Below are 18,356 nucleotides of genomic sequence, written 5' to 3' on the forward strand. Positions count from 1 at the left end.
ACAAAGCTGCCAAATGCTCTTCATATTTTAATCCCTTCATTCGTGGAATCATCCTTGTGTACCTTCTGTGAACTGTCGCCAATTACCACACCACATTTTGGAGATATGGGGCCCAAAACTGTTGACAACACTCTTACATGTGCCTTGACTGGTGCCTTATAAAGGCTCACCATTATCTCTTTGCTTTCCTGTCCTATTTCCCTTAAAATAAATGCAGACGATGTACTTGCCTTCTTCTTCACAGAGTTAATCTGCAAATGAACCTTCTGGACTCTTGCACGAGGACTACTAATTTTGTCCGCACCGCTGATGTTTGATTTTTTGAACATTTAGACAATAGTCCGCACTACTGTTGCTCTTATCAAAATGTATTATCATACGTTTCCCAACATTTTATTCCCTGCCTTTTCTTACTGATTCTTCCAATTTGTCTGCACCCTGCCACAATAGAATTGCTTAGACATCACTACTTAACTTATGTTCGTATCATCCACAACCATTGCCGTAAACTCATAAATTCTATTATCTAAATCATTGACGACAATGTGAAAAACAACGGTCCCAATACTGACTCCTGAGGAACACCACTAGTCAATGGCAACCAACCAGAACAGGCCCATTTTATTCTCAATCACTGTCTTCTGCCTGTCAGCCATTCAGTTATTCATGCCAGCATCTTTTTAGGGCTTTATCTTGTTCAGCAGTCTCATGTATTTTGCCTTATCAAACACCTGAAAATCCAAGTAAGTGGCGTTCATTGCCTTTCCTTTGTCTAGTCTGCTTATTACTTCCTCAAAGAAATAGAACAGATTTTTCAGGCAAGAAATTCCCTTACAGAAACAACGCTGACTTTCACTTGTTTTGCAATAAGTCTCAAAGAACCTTGAAACCTCATTTTATTAATGAACTCCAACACTTTCTCAACCACTGAGGTTAGGCTAACTGGCCTATAACTTCCTTTCCTTTGCCTTCCTCACTTCTTCAAGTGTGGGATGACATTTGCAATTTGCCAGTCCTCAGAACCAGGCCACAATCAAGTGATTCATGACCGTTCATGACCAGTGCATCAGTTATCCCTTTAGCAACATCTCTCAGGACTCTGGGATGCAGTCCACAAGGTCCAAGTGACTTATTCAGCTGAAGACCTTTGATGTTACCTATCACATTTTCTTTTGTAATAGTGATGGCACTCATTCCTGCTCCCTGGCACTCACAGACCTCTGGCACACTGCTCGTGTGTTCCAAAGTGAAGAAAGATTCTAAGTACCCATTAAGTTTATTTGCCGTTTCTTTGGCCCCCTTTACTACTTCATCAACATCATTTTAAGTGGTCCAGTATCAACTTTCACTCCCCTTTCCTCTTCCTATATCTGAAAAAATATGTTTTGTATCCTGCTTTAAATTATTGGGTAGTCTGCCATAATTTTCCTCTTTTGTCTTTTAGTTGCCTTTTATTGGATTTTAAAAGCTTCCCAAATCAGCTAGCTTCCCACTCACGTTTGCTACCAGATACGCCCTTTCCATGGGTCCAATGCAGTTCTCCTCTTCCTTTCTCAGCCATAGCTGCTTACCTGTTCTATTTGAGAACTACTTCTTCTGTGCTATATATATATATATCCTACGCCTTGTGAATTATTGTGAGAAACTTCAGCCATCTATGCTCTGTCATCATCCCCGTCAGTATCCTCCTCTAAACCTCCTGGGCTACCTCCTCTCTCGTGCCTCTGTAATTCCCTTTATTCCATTGCATGCAGATGAGAATTATGTTTCCCCCGCAAATTACACCATGAAAGCAATCATATAATGATTACTGCCTCATAGCTGTTCCTTTAAATTAGGCTTGCTAAAAAGTTCTGGGTTACTACACAACACTCAATCTAAAGTAGCCTTTCAACAAGTAGGCTGAAGTAAAAGCTGCTCTACAAGGCCATTTCCTAGGCATTCAACAAATTCCCACACTTGCGATTCGACGCCAAATGGAATTTCACAATTCCCTTGCACATTGAGGTCCCCCATTACAATTGTGTCATTGCCCTTTTTACATGACTTTTCCAGCTCCCTTTAGAATCTCAACTCCACATCTTGGCTACTATTCAGGGGATTATGTATGAGTCCCATAATCTTTTTTATCCATACAATTTCTTAAATCCCCCCACAAAGATTCAACATTCTCTGTCACCTTCACATAAAGGTGTAATTCCATCTTGTACCAACAGAGCCTCACCACCACTTGCCATCTTTCCTGGCCTTCCAATGCAAAGTATGTCCTTTAATTTTAAGTTCCCAACTATGACCTTCTTTCAGTCACAACTCAGTGATGCCACAGCGTCATTCCGATCAATGCCTAATTCCGCTAATTAGGTCATGGGAGTGGAGAACGAGCTGCCAGGGCAAGAAGTGCTTGCAAGCTTAATTTAAACATTCAAGAGAAGTTTGCATTGATATATTGGATGGGGTAGGAGGGCCATGGTCCCGATGCAGGTCAATGAGAGTAAGCAGATTACATTACTCTTCACGCTCTGGATGGACTGTAATCTATTTTTGGTGCTATACTTTTCTATGAGTCTATGACATAATTCTAACCTCTTTAATCCACAGCCTGTGATCTTCTTGTTACCATGTGCAACATCATCTTACTTCCATCACCGAAGATAGAACACAGGTCCACATTATTTTGTTCCATTGCTGCACATCACAAGTTCCACATTTTACCACTTGATGCCCCTTCCATTCGTCAAGACGTCCCGCTTCTCCACTTTGAAAAAAAATATTTCCTATCATGTGATGAAACCCTGCCTGTGTGTTACGTAATCACTCCATCACAAATCTGACACCACGCAGTGGTCAGCATCATGACGTCACCTTTATTTTCCTTCAGAACATCCATACCAAATTGTCCATTTTCGCCTACCGTGTAATCTTGCTATCACGCAACAATGTTGTGAAGTGTCATTATCCTGATGTTACTCATAATCCCCTCACACCTTGCACTCTTATTCTTTTGTGATATGAAGCCTTCAGGATAATGCTTTCTGTTGACATTAAATGTTGCAAATCCCAGGGAATAGCAATGTGCATGTGATGTCCACAGGCTAGTGATTTGAATTGTATTACTTGCAGTCTACAATTTCGCAGATTAAGATCACTCTTGTGATTAGCGTGGTGAGACATATGATAATTCATGGTCTAACAGAGTTTGGTGCAATTAACTGTGGGTCATTAATTTTGTTTCCAGGATAATGCAGAAGCCATCGCCCTATTTTGGACAGGACTTATTGTTTGTAATGCAGTAAACGACTATATGGACTGTGCGCCCACGTTTCATTTGATTGGCACTTCTATTGTATTCAATGTTATAAACTAGGAATTTTTCCTGTCTTTAAACCATGCTAAACAGAATGGGAGAGCTAAAATCTGCTTCCATGGATTAAGAGTGGAAGGCAAAAAGTGTAAAAGCAGAATAAGGGGAAACTTCTTCTCTCAGACGGTTGTGAGAGTGTAGAATGGGCTATCAGGGGGAGTGGTGCATGGGAGCTAGATTTAAAATTTTAGGAGAAGCTTGTATTGGTCATAGATGGGTGGGGTACGGAGGGCTGTCTACTCCAAGTGCTGATTGATGGTAATAGGCATATACCGTGGTTCAGCACTGTCTAGCTGGACTGAGGTGTCATTTTTGGCACTGTACTTTGCTATGACTCTGATTCGCTTGCGATTTAAAGCTGCAGTATGTAGATACTTCTCACTCAGGGTGTTGAATCTTCAGATTTCTCTACTTCAGAGAAAATTGCAAGAACCGTCAAATAATTTTTATGCAAATACATAAATTATTGCAAGATAAGGACAACTTGGGCTATGAGAAATGCCAAAAGTGGATTTGAGGCCAAATGAAGGTCAGCTCTGCTCTGCTGAATGGTGGTGAAAATTTATGCAAATATGTAGACACTCCTGTTTCTAAATCCTTAAGTTGCAAGGCTTTTATGTTCATAACTTCTTTCATCTACACATTGATCCAATTGACTTGTATATGAGTCGGTTGTAATGACACAGGGCTTTCGAGTCTCTGAATTATTTGACCACATAGGTGGTCAAATGGTCTACCGAGTCTGTAGACTGCTGAATTCACGGAAATTAACAGAACATCTGTGATATTTGGTAGACCACGAGGGACATAGAACTGTGTTATGGTGCTGGGTACCTTCCAGGGATATATTGAATCCTGATCTTATTTCAGAACTGCATCGTTTATACATGGATATTCCTGGTCCATTAGGAGCCGCCGATAGGGAAAGAGCTTTTGCCACAACTTCGGGTAGTTAGTAGTGCACTGAAGGCAATGAGGGTTTTTGTATTCTCCATTTTGTTTTGTATAATCTGTGTTTTTTTGATTATACTCAGCACATGTGAGTGCGCTTTGGGCTTTTATGATGTGTTTTAGAAAAGTCATTGTAGTTTATATTTAAGTTGCAATTGTCTTTTGATAATTCTCCTCAAGATTTTCCGATGTATAATTAAGTATCCTTGAACTGATATCTTTTTGCAGAATGATTACTTTAAGCTTGTCAGTAGACTGGGGTGGGATTAGATGTACACAGATTATTCCATACCCTGGAGTGCATATCAAGAGGTAGTGCTTTCCCTCAGTTTCGTAACTCGTTGGTCCTGATTCTTGTCGAGTAATCTTTAGGCCGAGGTTTTGAGAGTTATCCAAGACCATGAGACCATAAAATACAGGAGCGGGAGTAGGCCATTCGGCCAATTGAGTCAGCTCTGCAAGTCAATCATGAGCTGATCCAATTGTTCCAGTCATCCCCACTCGCCTGCCCTCTCCTCAAACGCTCGGATAATCTGGCTAACCAAGAACCTATGTATCTCAGCCTCTAAGACGCACAATCATTTAGCCTGCACAGCCGCCAAAGGCAACAGATTCTGTCTTAAGTAATTTCTCTGCATCTCTTTTTTTAAATTGATGCCCTTGAAGTTTGAATTGTGCCCTCTTGTCCTAAACTCACCTACCATGGGAAATAACTTTGCCATATCTAACCTCTTCAGACCTTTTAACATTCAGAATTTTTCTACGAGATCCCCCTCATTCTCCTAAACCACAGGAAATGAAGCCCAAGAGGTGCTGGACTTTCCTCATACAGTAACCCTTGCATTCCTGGAATAATTTTTGTGAATCTTCTCTGAATCTTCCCTAATGTTGGTATATCCTTTAAAAATAAGGAGCCCAAAACTGCACACAATATTCCAAGTGTGGTTTCACGAATGCCTTATAGATCCTCATAATCACATACCTGCTCTTGTATTCTACACCTCCAGAATTGAATGCCGACATTGCATTCGCCTTCTTCACCACAGATTCAACCTGGAGGTTACCCTTCAGAGTATCCTGCACAAGGGCTCCCAATTCCCTTAGCCTCTCTGCATTATGAATTATCTCCCCATCTGACTAAATGTCTGCTCGTTTATTTGTTCCACCAGAGTAGTTCATTTGCTACTGCTTTGCCCAATCTCCCAAACTATCTAACTCTAGTCGCTAAAGTCTCTCGGTTTCCTCAACACCACCCACTACTTCAGCCATTTTGTATCTTGGGCAAATTTAGCTACAAATCCAATAATCCCACAGTCCAAATAATTGATACACTTCGTAAAAAGCAGCTGTCCCAACACCGACCCCTGTGGAGTTCCACTAGTAACTAGCAGCGAGCCAGAATAGAATCCCTTATTCCATCTCACTGTTTTCTGCTGATCACCCAATGCTCCATCCATATTTGTAACTTCCCTGTAATGCCATGGGCTCTTATCTTGCTAAGCAGCATCATGTGTGACACCCTGTCAAAGGCCTTGTGAAATCCAAGTAAACAACATCCCAACCACTACATCTGCTTTCTCTACCCAGCTTGTAATTTCATCAAAAATTGCAGTAGGTTAGTCAGGCAGGATTTTCCTTTCAGGAAACCATGCTGGCTATCTTGTTAAATGCCTCCAGGTTCACCATAATGTCATTCCTAGCAATCGATTTCAATAGCTTCCCAACCACTGATGTCAAGCTAACAGGTCCATAGTTTCTTTTCTTCTGCTCACTCCCTTCTTAAACAGCGAAGTATCATCTGCAATTTTCCAATCATCGGGTACAATTCCAGGATCTATTGCTTCTTGAAAGTTCATTGTCAATGCCTCTACAATCTCTCTAGTTACTTCCTTTTAAACCCGAGGACACATTCCATCAGGTTCAGGAGATTTATCCAACTTTTAAGTTACAGTATTTTCTTTTGTCTTTTTAGTTAATTAAATACCTAAGGTTGCTTAACACTTATTACTACCTGTGTGATCCTTCATTTGGATTTGCTGATATAGCATATCACTTCCTGTCCTGTTACATTGTGGGACAGCTGATTTGGACTGTGATATGAATGTATTTTACATTGACTCTGTCAGTTTTATCCTATTTTCACTCTTGTGAAAGGAAATCTCATGAGATACTTTCAGACTTTCTGATGCAAAATAAAGGAAAGCTAAATAATTCTTGATGTCTTACTTTAATTCCAAACAGAACAGGGTAATGTGTTGACGTCCTCTCACGCCAACAGATTCACTATCTGACATATATAGGTGTGCTCCGTACACGTTTCACCTTTACCATTATTTTCAATCATATTGATGATGCTTATCATTATTCGTCAAATCATTTGAGATTGAAGAAATGATGAGCTAGCTGACAATAAAACCACACAATATCTAACCTGATATCCTCATTTAGTTGCAGGAAACCATAAGAAAACCCCTAACACCTTCGCTAAAATTCAGGATGAGATTGCATAGCTGAATAAGAGTAAGTTTAATAATTATCAGACAAAATATCATGTACTATTTTTAATCTGGAATTGAAGTGAATGTTGAGAAGAGGCAGAGTGGCGTAGATTGCTAACACTGCTTCAGCTAATCCTATTTATATCTTAAATTCCAAAGTCAAACCCAATCCTGCTCCTTTGGTTATCTCCTGGAAAATGTTCTTACTCTATGCATCCATCAATTTGGTAATTTACATCACACATTGACCGTGAATTAAAATCATGTGAAAACATTAAATGAAAAAAGAAATATTAGAAATTGTGACATGTTAAGTACTTCCGGTAGAAATAGAAGAATAAATGTGGAAGACTGTTCATCAGAATTCTGAAAGAGAGAGGAGGGTAAACAAATTATTTTGAAGTTCCAGAGAAACAGGAGGAGCGATCTTGAGGCCGAAAGTACTGCCCCAACCCCAGGATATTGGGAAGTTGTGCCATTAATATGTTTGTCCATATGTTAATTTAGAAAAAGAGCTTTGACCAGCGACCGAACCGGACATCGGAAGTATTGAGAGAAGGGAATTTCAATCCGGTCGACTGCCCTAATAGAAAAGTCAGCAGTGGGTCTGTACAGCGAAAAGGAGCTTGGTGCAACGACAAAAACGGACATCGAAAGTTTTGAAAGGAGGGAACTTCTGTCCGGTCCCCTGACCGAGCAGAGATTGCAGCAGAGAGTTGCCAAAGCAAAACAGGGCTTTGACTAGCGAACAATCGGCGGTTAGGATTGATTATCAAGACCGAATTAAAGGAAGGCAGGGGCAGGCGCTTTGTCGCACCAGCCGTTATCTGAGTGGACAGAGTCAGAATGGTTTTATTGCAGCTTTAGCTCTTTGAGGCGAAAACAAGCTTGAGTCAGAGAAAGCAAAGTAACAGAAACTCAAGAGTCAGTTTCTTTTCCTTTACTTCTTTATCTGTGCTTATCTAGGATAGTAGAGATGCCAGAAGGACAGTGGAACGCTCCTCTTGCTGCATGCAGAGAGTCACAGCGACCTCCAGAATAATTCCCGACCACTACTGTGAGAACAGCATCCAACTTCAGCTTTTACCAATCCGAGTTAAGGAATTGGATCATGAACTGGATGAACTCCGGATCATTCGGGGGGGCTGAAGAGATGGCAGATAGCGCATGTAGAGAGGTAGCTATTCCCTAGATGCAGAGCACAGGAGACTGGCTGTCAGTCGGGAAGCGCAAAGACGTTAAGGAACCGGTGCATAGTTCCCCAGTGGTCATCGCCGTCAACAACATATATCAGTTTTGATACTGTCGGGTTGGGGGTTGACCTAACAGACGAAAGACACAGTGGTCGGGTATCTGGGACTGTGTCTGGATTTGAGAGTTAGCATTGAAGGGGGGAGAATAGGCATGTCATGCTGATAGGTGATTTGTTATTTAGGGGAACAGTCAGGAGGCTCTGTGGGCGTGAGCGACATTCGCGGATGGTACTTTGTCTGCCAGGTGCGACTGTCCAGGCTATCTGCGACCGAATCCTCAGGATTCTTAAGTGGAAAGGTGAACAGCCAGAAATCGTGGTCCATGTTGATACAAATGCCATGGGTAAGACGAGTAACGACTGTATCAGGTTTTCATGGATTGGGTGCTAAATTTAAGGGTAATACCTTCAGGGTTGTGACTCCAGGATTGCTACCCATGCCTTGTGGTAGGAAGTCGGAAGATTATGCTGTTTAATATCTAGCTAAGGAGTCAGTGTAGGAGGGAGGGTTTAAGAGCTTGAGATCATTGTGATCTCTTCCACGTCATGTGGGACCTGTACGGACGGGTCAGTTTCCATTGAATTGACGTGGAACTAATAACCTAACGGGAAGCTTTGTTAATGCTGCATGATAGGATTTAAACCAGAACTGCAGGGGCATGGGACCAGATTGCCATAACAGTTTGTGGAGAGAATGTGGAGGCAAATGTTGTTAAGAACTCAAAAAATGTTAGCAAAGAAAATGTTGAGCGTGGTGTAACTAGTGTCCTGTGATGCTCATTGTCTCATTGCAGGAAGTATCATAGGAAGGACATATGATAGTGCTGAAGATGAGGTAGCTGGTTTACAAACAGAGGCTATGTGTAGTGAGGGGAGGCACTTGACAGGGTAAAATTCCAGTAAACAGGATGAGCTGCATTGTTATAGGCAGACAAGATCGAAAAGGGAGAATACAGAAGGTGTTGTATTTGAATGTGCGCAGTATGCCGAGTGAGGTAGTTGAACATGCTGCACAGTTAGAGTTTGGTAGGTATGATGTCCTAGGTATCACTAAATCATAGGTGAAAGGTGATTATTGCTGAGAGCTGTATCCCATTGTATCTCCATTGTATCCCAAGGACACGCAGGAAGGCGTTGCTCTTTTGTTTTAAAACAATGGAATCATATCATTACAAAGACGTGACATATGGTTCGGCGGTGTTGAAACATTGTGAGAAGAGTTATGTAACTGCAGCGGTAAAAAGACCCTGATGGGAAATGTATACAGATGCCCAAACAGTAGCAAAGATGCAGTCTACAAATTACTCTGGGAGATAGACATTGCACGCCAAAAAAGCAATGTTACAAAAGTCTAGATGATTTCAAAATACAGGTGAATTGGTGAAATCAGGTTTGTACTTGATTCCAGGAGGAGGGACTTCTTGTGAGCCCCTGCTTTGGATTCTAAAGTGGCTCGTGGTTATCACCACTCGGGAATCAGCTATGTTCGATTGGGTGTTATGCAAAAACCGGAATTGATTGGTGAGGATAACTTAAAAGTACCCTCAGGGGAAGGTAATCATGATACGATCGAATTCACTCTTGAATTTGAGAACAAGATAAAGATAGATGTATCAGTGGAGGTAAGGGAATTGCAGAGGCTTGGGAACTGAAATGGACAGAATTGCTTGGAAAACAACACTGGCGGGGATGACAGCAGGATGGCAAAGGTTAGAATCTCCAGAATCAAACCGGAATGCACAGGACATATACATTCACAAAGCAGAAGTATTCCAAGGGCAAGATGACACAACCGAGACCAAAAAAGGAGTCAACACCAATAAAAAAAGCCAATGAGTGGGCACATAATGGAATAAAAATTAGTGGACGGTTAAGACGGTAAGTAAAATCAGAACACGAACATAAGGTAGCAAGTAATATTAAAGAGAATGTCAACAATTTCTTCAGGTACATAACAGACAGACAGACAGACAGACAGACATACTTTATTGATCCCGAGGGAAATTGGGTTTCGTTACAGTCGCACCAACCAAGAATAGAGCAGAAATATAGCAATATAAAACCATAAGTAATTAAATAGTAATAAGTAAATTATGCCAAGTGGAAATTTGTGCAGGACCAGCCTATTGGCTCAGGGTGTCTGACATTCTGAGGGAGGAGTTGTAAAGTTTGATGGTCACAGGCTGGAATGCCTTCCTATGAGGCTCAGTGTTGCACCTCGATGGAATGAGTCTCTGACTGAATGTACTCCTGTGCCTAACCAGTACATTATGGAGTGGATGGGAGACATTGTCCAAGATGGCAGGCAACTTGGACAGCATCCTCTTTTCAGACACCACCGTCAGAGGGTCCAGTTCCACCCCCACAACATCACTGGCCTTACGAATGAGTTTGATGATTCTGTTGGTGTCAGCTATCCTCAGCCTGCTGCCCCAGCACACAACAGCAAACATGATAGCACTGGCCACCACAGACTCGTAGAATATCCTCAGCATCATCCGGCAGATGTTAAAGGACCTCAGTCTTCTCAGGAAATAGAGGCGGCTTTGACCCTTCTTGTAGACAGCCTCAGTGAAAGTATAAATGGGAAGGGAGTGTGGAGATCTGCTTACTAGAAAATTATACTGGAGGTAGTACTCGGGGACAAGGAAATGACAGAAGAACTTAAAGTACTTTGCATCAGTTTTACTGCGCAAGACACTAGCTCTTTGGTGGATGCTTCAGGTGTTAGGGGTCATGAAGTGTAAAAATTTACTATTGCTAGAGAAAAGGTTCTCTGGAAACTGAAAGGTCTGAACGTAGATGAGACACCTGGTCCAGGTGCTGAACGAGATGGCTAACGAGGCATTAGTAATGAGCTTTCAAAAAAATCACTAGATTCTAGAATCGTTCTGGAAGAATAGATAATTGCTAATGTGATTCCAGTGTTCTCCAAGGGAGAGAGACAGAAGGTAGGAAACTTTAGGTGAGTTAGTCTGAACTTTGTGTTCGGGAAGATGTTGGGATCAATTATTAATTAGAGTTCTCATGGTACTTCTATGCAGTAGGCTGTATTTAGCTTCCTCAAGGGAATATTTTGTCTGAGAAATCTGTTGAATTGTTTGAAGAAATAATTAGCAGGATAAACAAAGGAGAATTGGTTGATGTTGTGTACCTGGATTCTCAGAAGGTCTTTGACATGATTCTAGCACGGTTAAAGCAGTGGCTGATTGTAAGGGGACAAAGAGCATGAATAAAGCGAGCCTTTTTTGGTCAGCTACCGATGACTAGTGGTGTTCCACAGATTTGGGACCGATACACTTTATGTTATATGTTAATGATTTGGACAATGGAATTCATGGCTTCACTACAAAGTTTGCAGATGAATTGAAGATAAGTGGAAGGGCAATTAGTTTTGAAGAAGTTGAAAGCCTACAGAAGGATATAACCCGATTAGAAGAATGGTCAGTGAAATGGCAGATGAAATACAGTGCCGAGAAGGTTACAGTCAGGCTCTGCCATAAGGAGGGCATTGGGCATGGACCCAAAAGCAAGACAGAGACACTGAACTACCTGGAACAGGACTAGGCATGAGAAGGAAGTGAGGAAAGTGGGAAAGAAAGGACACTGGACATGACCGGTCCCGGAAGAGACAAGGACTTCGGGCCTGGGCTAGTACCTGATGAGGATAGAGAATCGGGACATGGAACTGAGAACTAGGAGCCTGGGCTTGGAATCCGAGCCAGAGACTGGACAAGGACCCAGAACCTAGGTCTTCACTCGGGCTCGGACTCCAGAACCCGTCAAGGACAAGACGCGGCTACAGAACGAGGAGAGGCTCAGGGCTGGATGTGCGACTACTGGACTGGACAAGGAAACCTCAGCACAGGATGAGGGAATTCCAGCACTGGGCTGGGCAAGGTACTCCTGTGCAGGGCGAGGCACATGGACAAGAGGAAAACACAGAGCCTTGGTTGATACAACAGTACTGGACGTGAGACTCCTCAACAAGGTAACCCCAGCACAGGTCGAGGGAATCCCAGCACCGGACTGGGCAAGGTACTCCTGTGCTGGGAGAGGCACATGGACATGACAAGAACCCAGAGCCTTGGTCGCGGAAGAGACAGGGACATGGAACACAAAGCCGGGACCCCTCCTTGGGTACAGAATGTAGTGCCGGGACTCATTACACAGAACACTGAACATGAAGAGATTGTTCCCAACGCCACGTAGCGGCAAAACAGCCCGACCTACCTAGCCAAGGTGTGGACACAGGGAGACAGTTCCAAACTGGACAAGCTACAGACACAAGCAAGGCGAGGAAAGGCTTGAGGCAGAGGGAAGGCAAGGCAAGGTTCCAGGCAGAGGCAAGATGAAGCGACGCAAGGCTCCTGGCAGACGCAAAGCGAGGAGAGCCAAAGGCAAGGCGAGGTAAAGCGAGGCAAGGCTCCAGGCAGAGGCGCGGCGATGATTCAGGAGATGGTGAAGGGAAGGGATACAGATGGGGTTAGGACTGGAACGTTCCACCAGCCTAAGGCTGTATCCTGAAACTATTTATGTCGCCAGCTAAACAAGAGTCAGCTGCCTCAACAGAAGCTCGGGAAATCCAGATATCCTGGATAAGGAACAGGAACAGACTGTGAACCCGAATGCGGATTTGACTGACCGGACCATGACATGCACTTTGTTCGAAGAAATGACATCTTGACTGTTCTAAATGGAATGAAAATTCTAAAAAAAAAATCCAAGGGGAAAAGTGTCTCGAGAGTCCTTGTGCAGGGTTTCCTAAAGGCAAATGTGTAGTTTAAGCATGTGGTGAAGGAGGCAAATGCATCGTAGCATTCATTTCAAGAGGGATAGAATATAAAATCAAGGATGTAATGTTGAGATTTTACTAAAAACTGCTGCGAACTGAATTGGAGTTTTGTCAGTAGCTGTCGGCCCCTTTTCTTTGAAGGGATGTATTGAAATTGGAGAGTGTTCAAAGGACGTTGACGAAAATAAGGAAGGATTGAATGACTTGTCATATGTAGAACACCCAATGTACAGAGGGAAAAAAAGCAAATTTTGCGAAAATTTGGCCAATGTTTTTCACCCTGGCACCAGTGGAACGAAGTTTCATATAGCTGTATACATCAGCTTGGCTGAAATGCAATAAATATGAACTTGAACTTGAAGAATGCCTCCGCTTGTCCTTTCATCAATGTTTTCAATTCAGAATATAACATTGTATTGGTCTGAATGTCTCACTCACTGACAGACTCAATATCTGACTGAGATGTGCTCAACACATGGTTGAACATTCATATTATTTTCTATTACATTGATGAAGATTATCATAGTTCTTTAAGCCATTGTAGTCAGAAGAAAGGATGATCTACGTGTAAGCTAAAAGCCATGATCTGATGTGTTTCCTTTTCAGCTATAAAAAACTCCGAGCAGACCCTGGGCTCCATCGCCAAAATTCAGGACGAGATTTCACAGCTGACTAAGAGTAAGTTTGATAGTTATCATTGTTGTTTTGTCATATTTTAATACATGAAACTATATATGTGTTAATTTGGTGCAGAGCAGCGTCGATAGCTGAAGTTGCTTTGCCTACTCCTACATAAATCCAAACTGCAGTATCCAGACCAATCTGACACATTTGCTTATCTTCCAGTCACATATCTCATTCTTTACCTTCAACAGTAGCTACATCACATCACTCCACAAATACACTGGGTTGAAGCAGAAGAGAGATAGAGCTGAAAATCATAAATGAAAGCAGAAATTGTTAGAAATTGAAATAGAGACATGTCAATAATTTTGGTGGAACACAAAATACATGTTGATGAGTACCATTCATCAATACTGCAAAATAAGAGAGGGCACACAGAAATTAACTTCAGTTTGCAGAGAAACAGGAGAAGTGATGTTGAGGTTCAAATATATTTCGCAATGGATTGAATTCTGCCATGGCTAGGGAAATGGGAAAACGATATTAATACGTTTGCCCCTGTTTTAATTTCTCTCTTAATTGCAGTAAGTGGGTAGTTATAATGTGGGCATAGAATATAAAATGCTGCGCAATGTAGAGCTAATGGATATTTTCAAAGATCAAAACATCCTGAATACTTTTATTATGGTACGTACAGAAAATAATTGTGCAATAATAATGCAAAGCAAATAACCTTCATATTCGGGTAGTATGTAGTGTACTGGGGGAACTGAGTGTTTTTGTATTCCTCATTTCGTTTCGTATTATCTGCATTTTATTGATTATGTATGATCATGTATGATTGATTGCATTTTATTGATTATGTATGATTATGTATGATCATGTATGATTGCGCTTTTGGCTTTAATGATGTGTTATAGTTAGATCTTCCTAGTTTATATTTACATTGCAAACGTCCTTTGATAATTCTCCTCAAGTTTTTTTCTGGTGTATAATTAAGTATCCTTGAACTGTTATCCTTTTCAGAATGGTTATTTTAAACTTGTCAGTTGTCTGGGGTCTAATTAGGTGTACATGTGACCTGGAGTGCATTTCAAGTGGTAGCACTAACCCGCGGTATTCTTACTCGATGGTCCTGACCCTTGTGGAGTAATGTTCAGGCCGAATTTTTGCGAGTTATCCAAGACCATAAGACCATTAAATATAGGAATAGAATAGCTGGATTAGGCCATTCAGGCCATTAAGTCTGCGCTGCCATTCAATCATGGGCTGATACAATTGTTCCAGTCATCCCCACTTGCCTATTTTCTCCTGAAACCCTCAGATACCCTGGCTAACCTAGTACCTATCTATCACAGCCTTTAATACACACAATGACTTGGCCTCCACAGCTGCTCATGGCAGCAAACTCTGTCTTAAGTAATTTTTCTGCATTTCCTTTTTAAATGGATGTCTATCAAGGTTGTATTGTGCCCTCTTGCCCTAAACTCCCCTACCATGGGAAATAACTTTGCCATAACTAATCTGTTCAGACATTTCAACATTCAGAATTGTTCTATGAGATCCCCCTCATTCTCCTGAGCTGCAGGGAATACAACCCAAGAGCTGCCAGACTTTCTTCAGACAGTAAGCCATTCATTCCTGGAATAATTCTCACGAATCTTCTCTGAACCTTCCCTAATGTTAGTATATCCTTTAACAATAAGGAGCCCAAAAATGCACCCTATACTCCAAGTGCAGTCTCACGAGTGCCTTATATTCTATACCTTCAGAAATGAATGCCGACGTTGCATTTGCCGCCTTCTCCATCGATTCAACCTGGAGGTTAAAACTGTACAGGGTCTCCCAATTCCCTTCTCTGCATTTTGAATTCTCTCCCCATCTGACTAAAAAGCTGATCGTTTATTTGTTCACCAAAGTATTTCATTTGCCACTTATTTGCCCAATCCTGCAAACTATCTAACTCTCTCTAAAGTCTCTCTGTTTTCTCAATATCACCCGCGACTCCAGCTATTTTGTATCATGGGTAGCTTTAGCTACAATCCAATAACCAAGTGTCCATATAATTTTCATACACCGTAAAAAGCACCAGTTGAAACAACGACCCCTGTGGAATTCTACTAGTAACTGGTCTCCAGCCAGAATAGGATCACTAATTCCCATTCATTGCTTTCTGCCGATCACCCAATGCTCCACCCATGCTGGTAATTGCCCTGTAATGCCATGGGCTCATATCTTGCTAAGGAGCCGCATGTGCGACACCTTGTCAAAGGCCTCCTGAAAATCCAAGTACACAGCATCTCATCCACTGTAGCTCCTTTGTATACCCTGCTTGTAATTTCCTCAAGAAATTGCAGCAGGTTAGTCAGACAGGATTTTCCTTTCAGGAAACCATGCTGAAACTCTTGTCATGAGCCTCCAGGTACATCTCAATTTCATTCTTAACAATCGATTCCAACAACTTCCCAACCACTGAATTCAGGCTAACAGGTGTATAATTTCTGGGGGGGTGGAGTTTCAAGATGGCGACGTAAACATCTGCCTTTTAGGCGCTCTTCACTTTTCTAACTATAATCACCCTTTAATCAAATCTTTTCGAATTTAATCAAATGAGTTGATATTTTCGATTGACTTTTTTTTCTTTTAAAACTATATTTGATCTAACTTTGCCGAACTTAAAATGGCTACAAGTAAGAAATCGTCTAAGGAGCCTTTATCTATTGATGCAATTTCTAATCTTCTGGACACTAAACTTGCAAGGTTGGAAAGTAAAATGGCAAGTTTGGAAAACACGTTTACCACGAAAATGTCTGAACTTGAAGGAGCTGTTAAATCGCTTGATACTAAGTTTCAGTCACAGGCAGCGGATATTCAGCGGCATGAAGATAAGTTGGAGACCCTTGAAAAATTAATTGTTGAAAAAGCATGTACACTTGAGGAGTTGGATAAGAAGGTACAATCGACTCTTAAAGTTGTAAATCAGCATAAGTTTAAAATTTCTGATCTTGAAAATCGATCTCGCAGACAGAATTTGCGTATTATCGGGTTTTCCGAAAAAGTTGAGTCCAGTGATTTAACTGAATTTTTCTCTAATTTACTATGGGAAATTTTCGGTTAAGGTTTGGAAACTAAACCTGTTATCAACCGCGCTCACAGAGTTGCGAGGTTTTCAGCTGCGACTGATAAACCACGAGCGGTGATTGTTCGCCTTCATTATCCTCGTGAGAAAGAGCTTTTAATTCGATTAACTCGTAAAAAAGGTATGATTTCCTACAAAAACTTTCAATTTCGAATTGTTGAGGATTATTCTTATGAAGTAATGAAAGCCAGAATCGCTTTTAAACCAGTGATGGCAGAGATTCACTCGATTGGACTTAGACAAGCTTTAATGTATCCAGCGAAGCTTAGAATTGTGCTGGACGACAACAGTCAACGATTTTTCAACACTCCGGAAGAAGCGAAGAAATTTGTTGAAGAATTTCGATCTTCTACTGCAACTTGAACTATGTGTTATGTGGAAGATTTTTTTGGAGAGAGGATATTTTTCTATTTTAAGTTTTAACCTATGAAGCTGGGTTATAACTTTTTATTTTTTGATCTATGGGTCCGGTTTTTTTTTACTAGCATCATTGTTTATAGATGTTCTTTTTAATTTTGATAATATCCTTTTTTCTTTCTGTTTTGGTTATATACGTTTATATTTTGCAATAATGATTTACCTTTTTTTTTAAGATGTCGTTTCTTTTTCCCATAAGATTCTGTTTTTTACAAGCATTTATCTGTTTGCCTGTACTCAGATATGGGACGAATGTTTTGGATTTTTGGTTTTTTTTTATATATATGTTGTACTGTTTATTATATCCCTTTTTTAAATGTTATTTTGTCTTTTAACAGATTGCTGAACTCACATTTGTATTTAGTAATATGGCTTTTTCAAAATGGCGTTTCTTCTTCCCATAAGTCTTTGCTTTTGAAACGTCATCTTGTATTTGAATATGGGATTTTTTTTTAAAGGTATATTACACTTTTAAATTTTGACGTTTATACTTTTTTTTATTAATGATTGTTGTATTATATTAGTTTTCTTTTATTCTGATTGATATATATATATTTTTTTGCAACTCTATATCTTAATTTGGGTGTTATATAGTTTTCTTTTAATCTTTTTTTATAGAGCTGCCATCTTGAAATGGGGGTAATATTAGTATTAGTTTATGCGCCTGCCGCTTGGCTTTTTTTCGAAGGGTGGGGGGAGGGGGTAGGGATCTTTTTTCACGCTTTTGCTTTTTATTTTTTTGCTTTTAGTTTATGGGCCGACTTTAAACTACTAATATTGTTGAGGTGTCATGTTCTCCGGTTGCTCCTGAATCAATTTTCCTCCTTCCTGAATTGTGGGTTATGTGTCTTTCTAACCTTTTATGATATACACAATTAATATTGGTATGATGGATAGACCTGTTAACTTTATCTCCTGGAATACTAATGGTTTAAATCATCCGATTAAACGTAAAAAAATATTTAAAGTATTCCATAGACTGAATGCTAATATTATCTTTGCACAGGAGACCCATATCAGGAGGGAGGATAATCAACGTTTTTTTTAGGTTCTGGAAGGGTCAACAATTTCATTCGAATTGTACCGCTAAAATTAGGGGTGTGTCTATTTTTATAGATCCCTCAATATCGTTTACCCATCATGAAATTATCTCTGACCCACAGGGTAGATTTTTGTTGATAACTGGCTTACTCTTCCATCGGAAATTTGTTCTAGTTAATATTTATGCTCCAAACTTTGACTGCCCTGAATTTTTTAAACGTTTATTTACCTCTCTTCCTAATCTAAATGAATATATGTTGATAATGGGTGGAGATTTT

The 18,356-nt window shown here is 40.7% G+C and overlaps 1 protein-coding gene across 4 annotated transcripts in view; it reads left to right on the top strand.

The window, feature by feature from the left end:
* The window catches only part of LOC132406450 (hepatic lectin-like), an 86,890-nt gene that overhangs the window by 22,474 nt on the left and 46,060 nt on the right, over window positions 1-18,356 (top strand). For all 4 annotated transcript variants that reach the window (XM_059992141.1, XM_059992143.1, XM_059992142.1 and 1 more), the window contains exon 3: window positions 13,464-13,535. In XM_059992141.1, coding sequence (XP_059848124.1) covers window positions 13,464-13,535 — 72 coding nt within the window. The remainder of the gene's footprint in view (window positions 1-13,463; window positions 13,536-18,356) is intronic.

This window comes from Hypanus sabinus, chromosome 16, assembly GCF_030144855.1.
Source record: "Hypanus sabinus isolate sHypSab1 chromosome 16, sHypSab1.hap1, whole genome shotgun sequence".
Classification (NCBI taxonomy): Eukaryota; Metazoa; Chordata; class Chondrichthyes; order Myliobatiformes; family Dasyatidae; genus Hypanus; species Hypanus sabinus.